Source organism: Belonocnema kinseyi, chromosome 4 (genome assembly GCF_010883055.1).
Source record: "Belonocnema kinseyi isolate 2016_QV_RU_SX_M_011 chromosome 4, B_treatae_v1, whole genome shotgun sequence".
NCBI classification, from domain to species: Eukaryota; Metazoa; Arthropoda; class Insecta; order Hymenoptera; family Cynipidae; genus Belonocnema; species Belonocnema kinseyi.
This window is the reverse complement of record NC_046660.1, coordinates 31,291,073-31,311,625: the sequence shown is the minus strand read 5'-3', so window position 1 is coordinate 31,311,625 and position 20,553 is coordinate 31,291,073. Positions and strand designations below refer to the sequence as shown.

At 30.1% G+C, this 20,553-nt stretch overlaps 1 protein-coding gene across 1 annotated transcript in view; it reads right to left on the bottom strand.

Moving 5' to 3' along the window:
• Positions 1–2,847: 2,847 nt before the first annotated feature.
• The window catches only part of LOC117170821 (arylphorin-like), a 25,373-nt gene continuing 7,667 nt past the window's right edge, over positions 2,848–20,553 (bottom strand). The window contains exons 2-5 of the mRNA XM_033357863.1: positions 4,492–4,762; positions 4,192–4,358; positions 3,515–3,831; positions 2,848–3,142 (exon numbers count right to left, since the gene is read on the bottom strand). Of these exons, the coding sequence (XP_033213754.1) occupies positions 2,848–3,142; positions 3,515–3,831; positions 4,192–4,358; positions 4,492–4,762 (1,050 nt within the window). The remainder of the gene's footprint in view (positions 3,143–3,514; positions 3,832–4,191; positions 4,359–4,491; positions 4,763–20,553) is intronic.

Here is a 20,553-nt window from a genome sequence, read left to right as displayed (position 1 = left end):
AACCTGAATCCTAAAAGGATACAATTCAATATTCACAGTCTGAGAGAATTTTCGAATTTGTTGCAATGTTATATTATTATTTATTTATTTTAGGATCAAACAATTACTTTATATCGTATACCCTCGGCCCTACCTTCCGGAATCATCAGATTGTTAGGAAAACCATAGTGAGGTGGATAAAAGGCGAATATTTCGTTTTTTCAGCTTTCTGGAGCTTCTTGTAGAATTCCAGGTAAGACTCTGCATCTTGTCCAAAGTTTTGCGTGAACATCGCATTTCGACTATTGCGTACGCTGATGTTGGTATCAAGTTGCACTGTCGAAAAAACGAAATTACTTATATGCATTGTATCAACCATCGAAAGGAAGCCGAGTGGCATTATTATAATTATTTACAAATATTTGTTTAAAATTTATATCTAGGAAGCATTAAGCATTACTTGCAATGCTCCGTACACTTGTCTATTTGCACCACGTATTTCATGTAGTTTTTACGAACAAAAGCATAGAAATATGGATTTTCATCGACTGAACAAAGAAAGACCCGAATTCATGCTCTTGTATGTTTATGGCTGTCTACAGTCAAGGTTATATTCCAAGGTTGGTGGTCCAACCGATAATTCCTGGTTTTGATGTTAAAGGAAAGTCCATCTTAAAGATTCCTTACATTTAGAGCATTATTGATAGTGACATCGAAGGGTTCAAAGTATGTTAAAATACCTCCAGCATCAACTGATTTAATTTGTGCACCTGGATAAGAAAGGTCTTCATGTCTATAAATTGGTTGGCGTTCGCTGCATCTGTTTTTATGATAAAAAAAGAAGAAGAAAGAGAAGCAGTGGTAAATACATATTATAACCTTGGTTTTTTATTATTTTAGTTATTGGCTAGAATTTCAGCCAATCGAAAATTTAAAAAAATTCTTCTAACATATTGGCTAAACTCCAGCGAATAACTATTTAAATTTTAGGCTGCCAGGCTATAGGCTATTGATAGACCAATTATTAATTTACTTGAATGAAGTTTGAATGGCGAGTTTTCATACCGACATCTTGAGTTGTCGACTACCATGTTGCCTGAAGGGCGTCAGATCGATTGTGAATATTTAAATAACCTAAAACACACAAAAGGTACTAATCTAATTTTTAATGACTTTTACTGAATGTTATTTAGCTCCCCACCAGCTCAACACAGAAAGGGATAGGGTTTGGAGGAAATGAGCAAGAAAAATAGAAAACTCCCAGAACACTCATCAATGTTCAATAACTGAGGTACAACCAGATGTTATGGGTAACAAAATAATCATTTATTGAAGTGGCATTGGATGCCTCACATTAAATTCAAATAATCTCGTAAAAGAAAAACACAATTATGCGTAAAGCCTTATTATTTAAACATGCTTCCTTACTTCCTGAAGGGTTAACTGTAGTAACCTAACTTACAAAAGGACTGATCATTACTGTAATCATGTGAATGATTGTTTAACGAACCTCCAATATGGCGTTCCATGAATGACACAAAGTGTCAATGAAGGTCGCCGCCATTCTGGATGACCGTGCTAATCTGATTCTCACTATCGACCAGACGCTCACTAAAAACTTTATAAATAGACTGATCATTACTGAAATCATATAAATGATTTCTTAACGACTATCCAATATGGCAGTCCATAAATGACACAAAAGGTCAATGAAGGTCTCCGCCATTCTGGACGATTGTACTAATCTGATGCTCATTACCGACCAGACTCTCACTAAAAACTTTATAATAATAACAATAACTCATATTCATTACTGAAATCTTGTGAATGATTTCTTAACAACCCTCTAATATGGCGGTCCATGAATGACACAAAATGTCAATGAAGGCCACCACCATTCTGGAAGATCGTGCTAATCTGATGCTCACTACCGACCAGACTCACACTAAAAACTTTATAAATAGACTGATCATTACTGAAATCATGTGAATGATTTCTTAACGAATCTCCAATATGGCGTTCCATGAATGACACAAAAGGTCAATGAAGGTAGTCGCGATTTTGGACGATTGTGCTAATATGATGCTCACTACCGACCTCACTCTTACTAAAAACTTTATGAATATACTGATCATTACTGAAATCATGTAAATGATTTATTAACGATCCTCAATATGGCTGTCTATGAATGACACAAAAGGTCAATGAAGGTCGCCGCCATTTTGGACGATCGTGCTAATCTGATGCCCTCTACCGGCCAGACTCTCACTAGAAACTTGATAAATGATACCCCCAAACTTATACAAAGCAGAATTTACTGGTTATCGTATTACACCCTCGGTGTGTAATTTGAATTACTAACCAACTTCCACCATGGTGGTCCATTACTGACAGGAAAGGTCAACAAAAATCGCCGCCATCTTGGCCGATCGTACTTAGTCAGTTCTCACTGCGGCACCGAATTTAAATTAATATCTTACACATCCAAACCCATATTCGAAAAGAACAAATTTCACTTGAGTTGTTCGATAACTGTCCCCACCACCGTGAATATCGACTACGCACTAATTACAATTTGATGAAGGCAAAATGAAGACACATATACATCGTATAATTACATTTTCGGCATCGTTATGGGAGACAAACTACTAAAGAGGTGGGCTGTACTATGGTCGAACACACAGAGTGTAGACGACGCCGCGTACAGAATTGGCGCTTAGGCCATAGATTACGCACCTAGATTGCCGACTAAGCTATGCAACTAAGCGTGTGAAGGAACACTTAAATTTTGAGTGTTCTACAGTGGGTAGGCATTTACCCTGATTTCCCCTCTCACTCGCTTTAGAGTGTTCCACATGGATCGCCATGTTAACTCGCCACTTCACGCACATGCGCCGCATGCGCGATCCAAAACGTAGTTGGCACATCTACTATACGTAGTGTGCGCTCAAATTTGTCGGCTGCTAGTATTTTGACAGTTCGAATACTGAACAATCGGTGAAGAATTCTTATGTGGCCGTGTTTTTCTCCTGTCAACGTTAAGTGGAGGTGTCGTGAGTGAATTAACGATTCACGACTACCTAGTCGTGAATCTGTCCATGTTGAGTGTGTGTATGTGTTGAGCGTGTAGTGTGGTGGTCGGGCCCACGGGCCTGAAGAGTATCTAGTGAACAAAAATAAACAAAAAGGTTCGACGATATTAGTGGATGTGTGTATTTTTAAAAATTATTATGACCCCCCAGTCTGGTGACGGATCGGAGCTGCAGGATTATAATGCCTAACTCTCGGGAGTTTTGTTTCCTGGCACCATGCCAAAACCCTCGAGCCTTCTGTCCTATGACAGATCATGGATGGACTCTGTGCTCGACCAGGCATAGTTTATTAAGGAATTCGAAATTTAATTTAAGTTGATTGGGCGTGAATTTACTCACGTAATACTAATATTCTATACCACTGACGTGGTATATAATACCATTTCACAATATGTACAGAAAGTTTAAATAGGCTACTTTGTTTTTGCATTAGGTATACGAACGTTAAAAAGATGTTGATAACCATATCTGTGATTCGATAAAACAATGGATGCCTCATGCTGGTGACAAAAAATTGAAGAGAACTTGGAGCATATGGAGCCTTATCACTCTTGTCGCTGATGTGATCAAACATGTTTATAGGAAGTTGATCATAAGATCCAGAGTACTCAAGATTAAGTGAATCATAGTTTCCCTCGAGGATTGCACCAAGATTCGTTATACCATCAGAATCGTAGATACTAATCTTGTTGCCAACCTTGTCAACAAAATATCCAGAGTCAGTTGCTTCAGTCAGTCGCGATTCAATCTCGGATATTTTCTGCAAGAATTTTTCAGTAGATCCAGGCGTGAGGAAATTAAAATAATAAAATTAAAATATATAGAATTCTGATAATAAGTACTAAACGTAATTTTAACTAACCTGTAGGTTTGACACCTTAAACATAGGCAGAGTGAAGGATTCATTGCGTTAAGGCAATGGGACACCATTCGGAAAGCTCAGATTTGAGTAAAATCGAAGAAAATTTTTATTCCAGTTTAATTGTTCTGGTTCACTCATCTGGTTGGAAAAACGTTTAATGTGTTAGTGAGCCATTAATTTTTGGTTTACAAAAAATAAATACTCTCCTCGAATTTTTAAATCTACTATTTTCGACAGGTTGTAACTTTTTGCTGATACCCCGAAGGGGTTAGAAATACGAAAGTACAAATAGAAGGCGTTTAAGCCAATATCTTCAAAATAGTAAGACAACTTGTATTCAGAGTTAGAATTGTTCTTTAAGGAATACTCTTCAGTGTCATTTGAGTGTATCAGGGCGAAATTTTTGTTGATGTCGTGAGTAATGCCTACAAATTGAAATCAAACAAGGTTTAAAAGGAGAATATTTAAATAATTCCATAGAATGGACGAAAAATGTGCCTGTTGCTATTTGTTTCCGTTGGGCATCCTGGATGATCTTAGAGTCAACAAATAAGTTACGATAAATTTTGTATGGCATCGAAAAACTGTTATATTTTGTATCTCGTCGGTAAATTATGGCTGTTAGAAGAGCATCAAGAAACATGAGATTGTTGACATGAAGACGTGCCCAGCTGGCTGTTTGATAGAATGTTGAAAAGTCTTTAACATAGTATAATACTTTGAACAGAGATAGCATATTATGAACTTGAGCCTCGTTGTATGCAGAATATAACATATCCGGTCGAAGTAGACCTTGTCCATACCAATTGAGCAAATCCTCAACCACTATCTGTGAACACGATGATTGCGTGAATTAGAGTATAGAGTAATTTTTTTCTCGGAATTTTTTTTCAAATTGAAAATTGGAACTGAAAATTTCATTCCAACAATAAAACCGTTCAGCCCGAAGTATTTAAGCTGAACATTTCGTGCAAATTCGTAAGAGTCATAGATGTAAAAATAAGTAATAAGAATATTTGACCTTTCTATATTTTTAATTTTTTCACATTTTAATTTTTTATCATTAAAACGCCATATGGGTTTGGCTAGTGTTCCTAAATGGAATAAAAATCACCAAAGTTTGATCGATCTACCATCGAAGGAAACCATCGATGCTTTTAATATATCGGGCTATTATTTCGCGAAATATTGAACTAATTTAATTTTTTTAAAGTGTACTTCCACCACGTTGAAAAACTGCACTTTTTTAGCTATAAAACGACGCCCTATCATTATTTCTTTCTAAGAAGATATGTTTTTGTAGAAAAAAACTGAAATTAGTAAACAAATTCATATTTCGAAATTGGAAAACTGCGTTGCATTCTAGAATCTTTAAGGAGCTTTCGTCAACTTTTTCAGATGTTTAAAGACGTCCAACTAGTTTTTGAATATATATGGTTCAATTCGGGCTAGAATTTTCTGCGATTTTTTTTGGAATGAGTTGCGAGCGATTAAAGTGAATTTTTTCACCTAGTTCTATATTCTATTTCAAAAATATTTTTCAATCCATGTATTTAATACAGTATTCAGTTGACTGAAAATTCTGGCCGATACTGTGCCAGTAAAATGCGAAAAATAATAGAAAATATGATACGAAACTTTTCCTCAACCATTCCTCAAAAATTTCTATTGGGTATATAAATTTTCTAGAATAGTTATAAAATAAGAAAACCCTTAAACATTTTGGAAATTTGCCCATTCTTTTAATAATTTCACCTCAAATTTTTCCTCAACTACTGGAAGTTTTTATAATAAAATTAAAACCATTATTTTCTCAACATTTGTTGGAAACAGCTATTATTGTTTATTTTTTTGGTTTTTTCTGTATTTGACTTTTTTTCTAAGACATATTTTTTTGCGTCGACTTTTTTTGTGTATAAAATGTATTGTTGTTCAGCATAACTAAATTATAATAAAAATGAGTATACTGTATGTACAAAACTAAAATTATATTACATTTAAATTAATTTAAAATTTCACTTTATTATTTATAAATATAATCTTAAATGTTTCTGAAGACACTGATTTAAAATAAATGTATTCGATTTTTGCTTGAAAATAAAAAATAAGAAAATCTTGTTAAAAATTATACCCGAAAGCCGTGTTTTAAAATCAGTGGATATATTCAGAAGAAGAAAAATTGGAAACTTTGTTCATTGTGATTAGGCATCATTAAGAAAAAAGAAATTACATTTTTTACTGGATTTACGAAAAAAAATAAACTTCTTCATTATAGATAGAAATGAAGCTTTCTTGATTTTGCTTTAATCAGAAATTTCAAACCGATCAACTCTCAAATAAACTCAAGATTGTTTTCTTTAGATTTTGATTATACTTAAAATTTTTTTTGTTTCTACAAAGATACAATATATTATCAGAAATATTAAACATAAAAAGTAACTCATTAGTAATTAACTTCAAACTGAATTCTGCTTTTTAATTAATATTAGCATAACTTATAAATATGGCCTTTAAGTTTTCTATTGAAATTTCCCTGAAGAGGACGCCTAAAAGGCCTTGAAACATTTCGAATCCTGATAGTATAAAAAAGACGGATAAATAATATAGAAGTTCTTGTGCAATTTTGTTGCAAAATTTTTTTCTTTAAAGTTTATGTTGGTTTAAAAAATGTACTTTCAAAAGAGCGAAACTACAGAGTTATAAACATAAAAGCAGGCACATAAAGAATGGCAATATGCTGTTCAGTTTTAATTAAACTTTTTGAAGTTTTCGTATTGCCTGCCAAATAGATACAAAGTCCAAAAAATAAAAAATGTTAATTTAAAAAAATGTAGATTTAAAAACCCCTGATACGAATGGTAGATAATTAAAATTAGCAGTCTGTCTTTAGATGTTGTCTGAAAAATATTCCAAGAAATATAACTCTCGCTTTTAGTCAGGTGAACCAATAGTTCTAGGAAGACCGAGCACGGGATGACTGAAAGCGTGAATTTGGTGGATTTGCTATTCTTTCTCTTTTTAAGGATGAGACACAATAAAAAGCAAATAATTATAAATTTAGAACTTAAGAGACAGAAACGACGATATTTAAATATTGTAATTTAGAATTACAATCTGAGACACAATAGGCAGATAATTAAGACTCACAATTTGTTTTGGAAATGTTTTCACCCTTAAGTATTCAATCTTTTCATATCCCCACCACCTTAAGCATAAAGCACAAAAAGAATAAAAATTACAGATTAGAAACTCGGAAACCTGGGAGGCCTCAGGGCAATTAAGAATTTTTAATTTTAATCACCGTGTGATACAAAAGGCAGGTATTTAAAAGAAAATTCAAATTATCGATCTGTTTTTGAAATTATTAATTTGTAAACTCGAGATACAAAGAGTCACACCATTAATAATGATATCTAAGAGATTCTACGTTTGAAACCTGAGATATGTGAGGCAGATATTCAATAATAGCAAACTGTTCTTGAATTTTTTTCTACGCGATTTGGTGCTTTTTATTATCAATCTGCCCTCTCCCCCTTGAGCATAAGACACCATAAAAAGTAAAAATTACAAAGTTATGGTATGCTAAACTGAGATAACAAAAAACAGAACCAATTTAAAGTATAAAGCTATGATTCTGAACCTGAACTACGGAATTGTAAGAAAAAACAAAACTATATAGTTAAAAATTGTTTGAACTTAAAATACTAAAAACAATACACACAAAACAGCAGTGCGATGGCACTGTTGATAATAATAAAAAATGCTGAATTTACCAACCGTGAGAAACCGCAGTTTTTTTTCTTATACTTTAAATTTTTCGTACTTCCCCTGTAGGGAGCTGGGTTAAATGACGTTTTCCTGAACCAGATATCCGAGAATGCAGTTTGTAGTTAAGCTTTCTGTTGTACATTCTTTGAAATATTTTTAAATGCATTATTAGCTATTTTTATAAAGGTATTTTTGATTTTTTCTTCTTGTTTTTCATGCATTTAGGAGGATTTTGTTGAGTCTTGCAGTTTTCTTTGATTCAAACAAACTGCTTAGGGTTCTTGAATTAAAAATTTGTTTGGGGTATTGGCCTATTTCTCGGTCTATTTGGTTGTGTGCAGTAACAAAAGATAGAATTCCGACAGATTTCCTGCGTCCGCCCACTTTTTAACGCTTTCTGTTGTGACAATATGAGCCATTTCCAAATTTATAATTTTGTATTTTTCCGTTCTATCTAAAATTATTGTATTTTCAAAATTGAAAACATGATCTCAAGCATCTTTCTGTTTGTCCGATGTAACATGTATCACACCCCCTGCATGAAATGCAATAAACTACATTTAACAGTAATTTACTTACTCTTCTTTGTTTTTCGTAAAAAATCGCGATAAATCAAAAGGATTAGTGAATGACGTTTTTATAATGTACGGTTTAAGCATTCCCATAATTTTTTTGTGATAACCCTTCCACATCAGACAGGGCTATATGTATATTTGGTAGGTCGTGGGCTACTATCTGCTTCTTCAACTATGTTTTGTAGCTCATTTTCTCGTTGTAGGGGGTGAGTGTCCTGTAATTAAAACTGCGATTAAAACTTCTTTAACTTTCTTTAAATTTTCTCAATGGAAAGTTCTGGCAGGTAAATTTATTGCTCTGTCAACCAAGTTATTGACAACACCTCTTTTGTATGTAATTGGTTGATGAGTATGAAAATTGAGATACCTGCCGCGCCCGGCAGGTTTTTGATACCAGTTGGTTTTTACTGTGTCATTTTCCCTATAAATGCTGACATCCAAAAACTCGATTGAATTCTTTTCCCCAACCTCGTGTTTAAATTGCAATTTGCAATTAAAAATTTCCAAAAAATTTTTCAAATACTTTTCAGTAACACTGTAAAAAAAGTTGTTTGTAAATATCCACTGCGTTTTTGCAATTGTATCAAAACTTGTAAAACAACTGCGCTCAAAATAGTGAACTTCCAACTAGAAAAGTAAAAAACACCACATTAAATATGATGCTTTTACAAAATCTTTGGAGAGTACCTTTCTGAAAGTAGGAAATAATTGAGTTAAATGATTTCCTGTCGTCCAGTTTGCAAAATCAATGTGTTTAAACAATTTTTAAAATAATTTTTTACAAATTGTTGCAATATTAAAGTTTTTGCAAGATGCATATGCTTTCATTGGTTTTTGTGTCTGCTGAGTACGAATCTGGCGTCAGATTCGCAAAGACAATGTGTTTAAACAATTTTTTAAACAATTTTGTAACAAATTGTTGCAATATTGAAGTTTTTGCAAGATGCATAAGCTTTCATTGGTTTTCGTGTCTGCTGAGTACGAATCTGGCGTTAAATTTGCGAAATCAATGTGTTTAAACAATTTTTTAATACATTGTTGCAATATTGAAGTTTTTGCAAGATGCATATGCTTTCATTGGTTTTTGTGTCCCCTGAGTACGAATCTGGCGTCAGATTAAAAAAATTAATGTGTTAAAACCATTTTTTAACAAATTATTTCAATATACCCTTCTGTGAGCTGCCTTATTTAACGTTTACCAACTATCACCGTGTGGAGGTCGAAAGATAGACAGCTTTTTTTTACTTTTATTTTCTTTTGTATAATTTTTTTATTTTGTGTTTTCGTTTTTTGTTTCGCTTTGAAAATTACATTTTTTATTTTATGGTAAACGTCCAATACGGCAACTGATAGAAAGGAATATTGCAACAATTTGTTAAAAATCTGTTTAAACACATTGATTTTGCGAATCTGACGCCAGATTCTTACTCAGCGGACATCAAAACCAAAGAAAGCATATGCATCTCGCAGAAACTTTAATATTGTAACAATTTGTTTAAAAATTATTTTAAAAATTGTTTAAACACATTCATTTTGCAAATTTGACGCCAGATTCGTACTCAGCGGACCCAAAAACCATAAAAAGCATATGCATCATGCGAACAATCTAATTCTTCGGGATAATTTGTTTAAACAAACAGTTTAAACAAATTAATTTTGCAATTTCGCAGCCAGATTTGTAACAAGTGACCCGAACAACCATGAGAAATATATATAGGTTGTTTGGGTAATAGTCAAATTCATTGCCATCAATTGAGGGTAGAAATAACAGTTTCTTTTTTTTTTGAATTCGCCATTTTGAGACATCCATCTTGAATTTCAAACTTGTTGTATTCCATTTTTCGAAAGTTCAATATGTTTGTGCACTGTTGCGCACCAATTTGGTTGTATGAAAAAAATTTTCGATACGAAATCCAGTAGCAAAAATTTTTTGTCATACATTTTTCCGTGTTTTTTGTTGTAAATTCCGCCATATTGAATTTCCTGGTAAACGAGCAATTATTTTGTCTTCATATTGTAGAGCGGTCTTGAAAACATAAGTATGTTTAATTTCAAACGTATGCGACATGTTTTACTACCACAACTGCATCAGCAAAGTTAAGCTTAGTTTTTCGGTCTTGTGTGCAATGGGTTAATTTTAGTTCGTACTTGTGTCGTTTTTTCAAAGAAATTTAATATTTTTATTATGAATGTTATTTTTGATAACTGAAGAAAAACTGCGTGTCCTATTCAAAATTATAGCTCTTTTTTGGATAAACAAGTTTTCTCTCATTTTTTTCGTAGCTTGTGTCGTTAGACCAAAAAATTTTAATTTTTAAATTTTAATGTCGTTTTTTACGACTAAAAACAAAAACTACGCGTCCTATCGAAAAATGATTCATTATACATTTGTAGGTCTTTCCAGGGAGCTCAATTGTATCTGCTTCATTTCTTTCGCATCTTGCATTGTTTGACCAAAAAATTGAATTTTTGGATTTTTCATTATTTATCACTTTCTTTTCATCGAAAAAAGTCATAAGGATAAATTGTTTGAGTTTCTGAGTTTCGATCCAAAAAAGCTGGTTTACGAAGTTGTTCTTTCGTTTTACGCTTTTAAAAAGTGTGCTAAAACAGAATCCAATCTGATCCATTTTTTGAAAGTTATAGTGCCTACAGAATACAGACTACAGACAGACAAACCCCTTCGTAAAAATCATTTTTTCTAACTTAGTGGGTCTCAAAACGTGGAGATTTGATGAAAAACGAAAAAGTGAAATTTTACATAAAACCAATACCTTCTCATCAGGATGAGAATGTGAAAATTTAAAGCATGGTTCTGTGAGAAAATAAAATTTTATTTAAAGTTATAATTTTTGAATAAAATTAAATTTTTGAATCAGAATTGATCAATCATATTTATAATAATTATTACTAGATTGTCAAATGAGAATATTTCAGGTGATGATAATATTATTCTTATGATGAAGAGTAGTACAACTCCACAAAGAAGAACATTTTCCTGTTTTAAAAAATGTGTAATAGTTAATTTTGTTTATAAAAATTGTCTATAATGACATGAATTGTTATTGAGTCACAGTATATTTTTTCTAGATATTCTTCTTAAACTCGAAATAAAAGAATTTGAATGTAACAATTGTTTAAAACAGCTAGAGTTGTTCTGGTTCATTTCCTGGTTGTGATTATACTTAGTCATACATTTTATATACTCTAATGACAAATACAGTAAAAATAATGAATATAGAACCCCAAAAATGAAGCAACTAATATTTGGATTAATTCATTTAATTATACAATTTTAAAAGCAAGAATCAATTGACTTAATCTATGCGTTTTGGAACAATTATCAATAAATAGAGAAAATACGGTAGCACACGCATAAAAAATATGTTTTTTGCCACTGTTTAAATTCAATAAAAAATTAAATGAATTTTGTCCCAATCTACCTTGCCATACTTCTTCAAAATTTAATAAGCTCTAAGTTAAAAGTCGGTCTAGGATTATAGCCTTCGTTATTACTGATTCTACTGATTAGTGATCAATTTTGACTTAACTTTTAATTAGAAAAACGAAATAAAGAGGCAGCTTTTCTTGATTTTCTGAACCATTAAAAAATACAATAGAAATTTAAAGAGGGGTTCTGGACCATGGACTTCTCCATATAATCACCATGCGTAGCGTCAAAAGATAAACGGATAGAAAAGGAGAGAATATTTAGGATAGAGGAATATCATTGATATTTCAAATTCTTCAATAAACTAATAATAAACAATTATAAGAAGGTAGTATCCGAGATTATGTGGGACAGTTCAAAATATTTTTTTACATCAGTTTCAGAAAAAAACTGAAGTTGAAGTGGTATACAATATAAAATAAATATTTATTTTATCAATTATTTGTCAAGATTCTACGATGGGTTAATTAGTCGGATTTTTAGTGTACACTAGATTGCAAGATTGCAAAAGATTACTCATATGTGACTGAAAAATGTTGCCTGATATTGATAAAGATCTCATCTCGGGGATTTGCTGAGAATTTATTGTCAAGAAACAATGCTAAACGTTATCTAAGTTCGTAACAATATTTTCACCCTCCCCTCACAATTTGTTAAGAATCGTAGTTTTTGGTGTGATCCCCTCCCCCAGCAAATTGGCAACATATTTTATGGACGATCCCTTATACGAAAAAAACTTTGTTGATATTCAAAATACATCAATAATATATATAGTAAATTTGTTCGAAATTATATGGCCCTTAAGAAAAAATATTTCAGAAAAATTAGTATAGGCCTATAATTAATTTCCTAGAATTTTTTCGCAATTGCAGAAAATTCATTATGGATAATCATTACATAGAAGGCGATTATAGATAGGTTGCCATTGAAATAAATAATAGAAAAATATTAAAAGAATTCAAGTAAAAAGTAAAGAAACTACAAGGGAATGCTTTACTTTTGATCAAATACCGAATCTTGCACAAATAAAGTTAACATGCAGCAAAACTTTGTGAATTAACCTGATACATTTACAATCGCTAAAAATTTCATCGAAATCTATTAAAATTTGTTGAAATTTGTTAAAAGCTTAAGAAATATCTTGAGTGTTTTAACTTGTTTTAAATTCTTTAAAAATCTTTTAAATAGTTAGATGTCTTTAGAATGAATTTAAAATCCTTGCAAAGTGAAATAAATTTAAATCATTCTATGAAGCTTAAGAGAAATCCATTGCAATCATTTGCAAAATTTCAAGTCTCTTAACATTATTTCCAATTTCTTAAATTGACTGAAAATCTTTAAAATCCTTAGAAACTTTTTTAAATTCCTTTATAACCTTTGAAATTACTAAAATTCTCAGAAAGACCTTAAAATAAAATTTATCTTATTTCCTAAACTTGTTTAGAGATAGATTAAAGTCCCTTGAGATATTTGGAGTCACTAGGAATCTCGTGAAATTCCATTCTCTAGAATTTAATTCGCTGGAAATCATTTAAAATCCCTTGAATATTTTTTAATTAAATTGATTAAAGTTCGTTAAAAAAACTGTTCAAACCCATAAAAATCTTTCACATCGCTTAAAATCCCTTGGAATATTTCGCTTGAAAATCTTAGAAATCATTTGATATCCCTTTAATGTATAAAATAAATTTAATTTATTCAATAAAGTTAATAAAAGATCGTTTAAGGCCCTTAAAATACTTGGAGATTTCTTAAAATTCTTTAAATCTTGTGATATTCCTTTAAAAATCTTAAAATCCCTTATAATATTTCATATCTTCAAGCATCCATTCAAATTTAATTTAATTTAACTTATTTTTTTAATTTCTCTCGATACTGATTGAAACCTTTGAAAATCCGACGAAGGTCTTTAAAATTCGTTGACATTTTTTTTTCTTGACATTCTTTTGAATACCTTAATATCGCTTGAAATTTTCCCTTTTGAGAATTTAAAAATACATTCAAATATATAAAAATAATTTGAAATAGATCGAATATAAATTAAAATGAACTTATTTATTATGTTAAAATTAGGTATTAAAGGTTATACCTGCAACCACGTGATGTACACTTGTCCTCAAGCTACCTTAACAAAACCATTTAAAAAAGTAAAAAATTCAAATCTATACTCCAGGATACTTGCCTCAGAGATTTCTTTCGTATATACCTAAGAAACAAACTTTCTTGAGATTATGATTCGAATGTCACTTAAAAATTTACTTTGTTTTTAAGCGGATTTACATGGATTTTAATTTTACAGACAAAAAAAATTAGTTTCTTAAAATCTCTTAAAATGTTCCATTTGGAAATCGTAAAAATCTATTAAAATTATTAAAAATCATTTAAAATCCTTTAAATCTGCATTAAATTGAATTGATAATTTAAATAAGTCCTTAGCTTGCTTCCAGAAATCTTTTTAAAAAAAAACTTGAAATTTGTATGGTATAGGTAATCATTAATACTCATCTGCATATGAATGTTAATCATAAATTAATTCCCACTCGCACGATATTATCAGAGTGCTGCAACGATTTTCATATTAATGATGCAGAACTTATCATGCAACCCTTTGACGTTTGACCTAAAACTAAAATTTAATTCTCAGCTTTAACTTGTCCAGTACTTTTACAGAAATACTGGAAAAAGAAGATAAGAAACTCTGGCTATGTAATTAATTTATACAATATATTCTAACGATTTCTTAAGAATTCTGATCATATCTTAAATGTAAAACCAACATTAAATAACAGTTTAACATCTAATGAAATTCTAAATTATTAACATAAGGTAAATCTTTCAAACAACTATTTGCTACATGATAAAAGTTTTGGAAAATTATCCGATCATACGCTGGAAAAACTTAAACACGTGTTTAAATTTCTTTCAAAATTCTTTTCCTCGAAGAGGCGCTATTTTTTAAAGTTTCAAAACAAAAGGGAACGCTTTGAATTAACTACAAAGCAAGGGCTCCCATTAAAAATTAAGTATTAAAAAAAATGCGAAAAGGCGACTGCCTAAATTGCAAAAAATATTATTAATTTCCCTATTTTTCAAGGAAAGCCTATCGAACTTGAAAAGATAAGGAAGTTTATTTGCAATAACTATGTAATAGGCATTGACACTCGCAATAAAAAAAAGATGCCGACTGGTTAGAATCAAGGATAAATGATTATTTTGCAACATTTTTCAAACTATGCCTCTTAAATGTTGCAATATTATAACATTTATTTTCAGAAACTGAGCAGCAGGCCGTGAAAGTTCAAATTTCGAAAAAATTTAAAACAGCAGCTGGTTCAATCTTAAGAAAAATGATTAATTTCACAATTTTGTAATGGAAATTTTGAAAAAATGCAAGTAGGCTTCTGGTTCGAATTTAAGCCGAATTTCTTATTTACCTATTTTTCAGCGGAAGCCTCTAAGACTTAGCAATATTAGAACATTTGATTTCAGAAAATAAGCAGTAAGTCGTGAAAGTGAAAATTTGGAAAACATCTAAGATGGCGTCTGGTTCAAATGTAAGAAAAACGATTTATTTTGCCTTTTTTTAAAGGCTGCTCATCAAGCTTGACATGATGAGCACTATGCAAATTTATTTTCAGAAACTATGCAGCAGGCCGTGGCAGTCGAAATTTAGAACATTTTTTTCATGGCGACTGGTTTAAATTTAATACAAACGCCTAATTTAACCATTTTTCAACGAAAGCCTCTCAAGCTAGTAAGATAAGCAAATTTATTTTCAAAAACATTCCAGTAGTCAGTGACAACCAAAATTTAAAAAAAACATTAATATGGCTGCCGGCCAGAAATATATGCATGCAATTTACCTAAAAATTTACATTTTATTCATAGTTGTTAATAATGCATATTATTGCCAAATGTTCTTAATCATGGTGCAGCTTTAAAATAAAAGTACAAGTATTCGCTAAATCCACAATTTGAGTTTAAACCGCCATTTTGCACAGTTTATGAAATGAATTAGGTTATCTTGCCAAGTTTGAAAAATTTTTGATGAAAGATGGAGAAATTAATATTTTTGCAAATTTAACTAGCCGCCATCTTGATTTTTTTAACTTCGGCTGCATCTGACTTTTGCATAGTTTCTCTAAATAAAATTACTCATCTTTTTAAGCTTGAAAGGCTTGCATTGAAAAATGTGGAAAGTACTTTTTTCAAACCAAGCAACCCCTTTTTTATTTTTTCAAAATTTATAATTTTTAATATCTGCAATTACGCTAAAAATTACATAAGATACCATTTTTGGTGATTTTTAGGTAAATTTTAAATATTTTATCATTTTTCCCATGTTAATCATATGGAAAACTTAATGGAATGTGTTCTTGGGGCAAACATAAATCGATTTGGCTTTCATTTTCAAGACATAATTTTTGTAACAATTGGATTAAAGCCAGCAATTTTAATTTCGAAAAAAAGGGACACCCTAATTCCTGAATTTAACCCATATCGACAAAGTAGAATCTTTCTTTGTGGAATGACACATAGACAAAGGATCTCAGAAAGTTATTATTATTGAAAGTTTCTAGTTGAAAGCAACATGGAATAAAAGAAAAGTATAATACTATGCACATTTTATTTTAAAATTAGAAGTCCTGACAAGAAAAGCTTACTGCCAGAATATAGAAGGTGGAAACGAGAGGTGTGCAATCGTTTATTCGAAATTTCAATACAATTTATACACGCTTGGAAAATTGGATTTTTCGAAATAGAAAAAATCTAATCCTCCACCAAACTGGCCTTATTGGTTTGAATTATAATACCTTTAAATATCAAAATAATTTTTTTGAATATTCGAAAAAGTCGGAGTTTGAAGAATCGACCCAATAAACATTTTTGTCCTTCCAACAGTTTTTCGAATATTTCGTATGCATTGTCCAACATATTATGCTTCTATTTACCGATTTCTCTTAGATTATGCAAAAACATTGATCTCTACAAACAATTCACAATTAATATTTTAAATTTTTATTGCAATCTATCTAATTGAAAATCCCAAATTTGAAAACAATTCTTAAGTTTTTAATTGTTGATAAATCATTGTGAAAGTAAACTTATGCAAATAGTATTCAAGTATTGCAAATAATTTCTGTGTCTATGTGAAAATAATGATCGATTTTCACTCTATCTTCAGGGTCTTTTGGATATAAATCATAGTCTAGACCGTATTTATTTACAAAATAGCTTATGATCGCGTGACTAATAATACGTGAAATGAATGTTTTTAAATTATTCTTGTCATGTGTAGCGGTTCTTATGCTTAATTTTGTTCTACTCTAACATTTTCCACATAACAAACACAATGTTATTAAATGGTAGTACCACGTGTTGAGGATGATCTAAATGGACATCCTAATTGTCATTTATTTAAAAATATTAAAAAGTTTAAAATAATAAAATTACAAGAATATAAATCTAAAGAGCATTTCTTAACAATATATAGAAAAAATCAGGGTCAAAGTGATACTTATTTATAAAATTAGTCGAGGTAGGGTTCAAATTGTCGAATATAAGATCAAATGTAACATTTTTTAAGATGAGAAAATGTGTTTCCTGAAATTAGAAGTTACCATTTTAAAAAAAAATATTTTTTAATTTAGAGACAGACATTAATAGGATTAAATTTGATCTCATGAAATAATTTTACATTTATTATTTAACAACATTATATTTCTTGATAATATTTACAATGCTTTCAATAATTACGATATATAAACTTATAACTTAACTACGTAATTTGTTTGGACATTTTCCTGCCTCTTACAGGGTGACAGCAAAAGTTCATTTTCAAAATCCCCTTAGCTTTCCCTCATTTTTATCTGTCCAATTTTCAATTCTCCTGACCATTTATGTTCAATCAATAAAATATTAGTATTGTAACAGTTTTAACATATAATCTTTTATAAAACAAAGAAAAGAAACATCATCCGAAAAAATTAATTTTTAACAAAAGGTGGTTCAACTTGTACCCAAGCAGTTAATATATCAATTTTCAACCAGTAATACAATAGTTACATTTTCAGTTAAAGCATTTTTAACTAAAAAACAAAAAATTGCGACGAAAAAAATGAATTTTTAAACCGAAATAAGATTTTGAAAAAAAGAAAAAAAAGTTTAATTTTTAATCTGAAAAGAAAGTATTTTAATAAAACAGTTCAATTAATAATGAAAAACGAATTCTTAACAAAAAGTTTGAATTTGTAACGAAATAATAAAATTTTCAACTAAAGATATAATCGTCAGGAGGAATAATCTGAAAAAAGAAGGGCAAAATTTTAAACATGTAAAATTTTTAGCATATCTTCTTTTTTAAACGGAATAAGAAAACTTCAAATTAAAATTTTTAATTTACTAATTTGTTTTGATTAGAAGAAAAAAATCAATTTTTTGCCAAAAAAGCTAAATTTTCTACCAAATTTTTAACAAAAAAATTATATATTTCCAACACAAAAGGATGAATTTTCTGACCAACTGGACAAAGCAGTTGAATATTTTTACAAAAAATGACTTTTTAACAAAATACTTGAATTTACAACAAAACCATTAAAACTTTCCAAAATAATGATATTTTTGACCAAGTACTAGAACTTTCTCCCTAGGGTTCGTACTTTAATTAGGGTACAGATGCGGTCTAGCCCTAGGGGCAGAGGGAGCAATGTCATCCTTAGAAATCGACAAGACAGGGACAAATAATTGATTTGCACCCTCTGAAATCGAATGATTAAATTCATCGGATTTGAATTAACTACAAAGCAAGGGCTCGCATTAAAAATTAAGTATTTAAAAAAATGCGAAAATGCGACTGCCTAAATTGCAAAAAATATGATTGATTTCCCTATTTTTCAAGGAAAGCCTATCGAACTTGAAAAGGTAAGGAAGTTTATTTGCAATAACTATGTAATAGGCATTGACACTCGCAATAAAAAAAAGATGCCGACTGGTTAGAATCAAGGATAAATGATTATTTTGCAACATTTTTCAAACTATGCCTCTTAAATTTTGCTTTGTTCAATCTTCGAAATCTAGCTGAAATCTTTGTGAAGTAATAGAAGTCTTTTTTGATATCTTCTTTCTGGTATCTTTTAAATTTATCCGAAATCTTTGAATAATATTTTAAATCTTTGCAAAATGTTTGAAATATCATTGCAACCTTTATTAAATCTCTGTGAAATTTTCGGAAATCTTTGCGAAACATTTGGTAATGTTTGTGAAATTATTTAAATCTTTTTTAGATCTTTAGGAAATCAAAGTATTTGAAATCTTTGCAAAATCTATAGGAATTGATTTAAATCTTCATCTCTCTGTAATATATCTGAAATCTTTGGTAAAATTATTGAAATAATTGAAATATTTTGGAATTTTTGAGCAATTTTGAAATTTATCTGAAAACTTTTCGAAATATTAAAAAACATTTAATCTTTTGAATCTATCTGAAATATTTGAAAAATATTAAAAATCTTTGTGAAATCTTCATAAAATATTCGGGAAATCATTGCAATTTTGTCAAATCTTTAAAAAATCTTTGGAAATCTTCGAAAAATATTAGAAATATTTGCTAATATTTGTCGAATCATTGAAAACTGTCTAATCTTAGTGAAATCATTGGTAATTCTTTAAAAATCTTTGTGAAATCTTTGTAATATTTTGGAAATATTTCTCAAGTTATTGTAATTTTAGTGAAATATTTAAGAATTCTTAAACAAATTTTGCGAAATAGTTTAAATATATTATAATTTTCAGTCATATTTGTGAAATTATTGAAATCTTTTCAAAATATTTAAGAAATTATTGAATTCTTTGTGAAATCTTTAAAATATGTATAAAATCATTCCAAAATATTTTAAATCTTTGAAATTATTGGGAACTCATTGAAACCCCAGAGAAAGCTTTGTGAATGCTTTCAAAATCTTTGAGAAATATTTTTGAAATATTCGGTAATATTTGTTAAATTATTGACATCTTTGTCAAATAATCAATAATCAGTGATTCACAATTTCAAAATAATCAAAATATATATATAGTAATATTGACAATTGAAATGTATAATAAATTGCGAAGAGTGTAGTGAACAATCTTGCATTGTTTACCAATAACTTTATTTGTAAATATTCCTTAATTACATATTTTTAAGGCAAACGGACAATAATGGGGAGGGGGTGACCAACCTTCGTAACCATTTCCCTACGTAATACCCTTTTCTTTTGTGTACATCGATTAATCCCTTTTGGCTTTAAGACAATTTTATTCTCGTCTTTATTCTAACAAAATAAAAACGAACTACGTAATTTAAGTACGTGAAGCCCCTTATGAACACGCATTTCCAACTAAATAGTTTAATAATCATTTAATGAAGATTAAAATTTAACTAAAGACAGTATAGTTTTCAACACAAAATGTTGAATTTTTAACAAAAAGATGAATTCTCAAAAAAAAAGAAAGTTGCAATATTAAAAAACGAAATGAAATTTTCAATGAAAAAGTTGCATTTTTAACAAAATGATAGTTGAATTTCCAATAAAAAAAGAACCTTTAACAAAAAAATTTATTTTGTACATGCTAGTTCAACTTTTACCCAAAAAATAGAATTAATTACGAAAAAAATCAGTTTTTAACCAATAATGTAATAAGGTCAGTTACACCAGCCACCCCTACTCTTAATTTTCGGGTTTTCTATAGCCCACTGAATTGCACCCCAAATGCGCTCATATGCGCCAGAAAGAAAAAATTTTGCGCCACATTGATAACCGAGTTATCAGCGATAAAACGGGGGGGGGG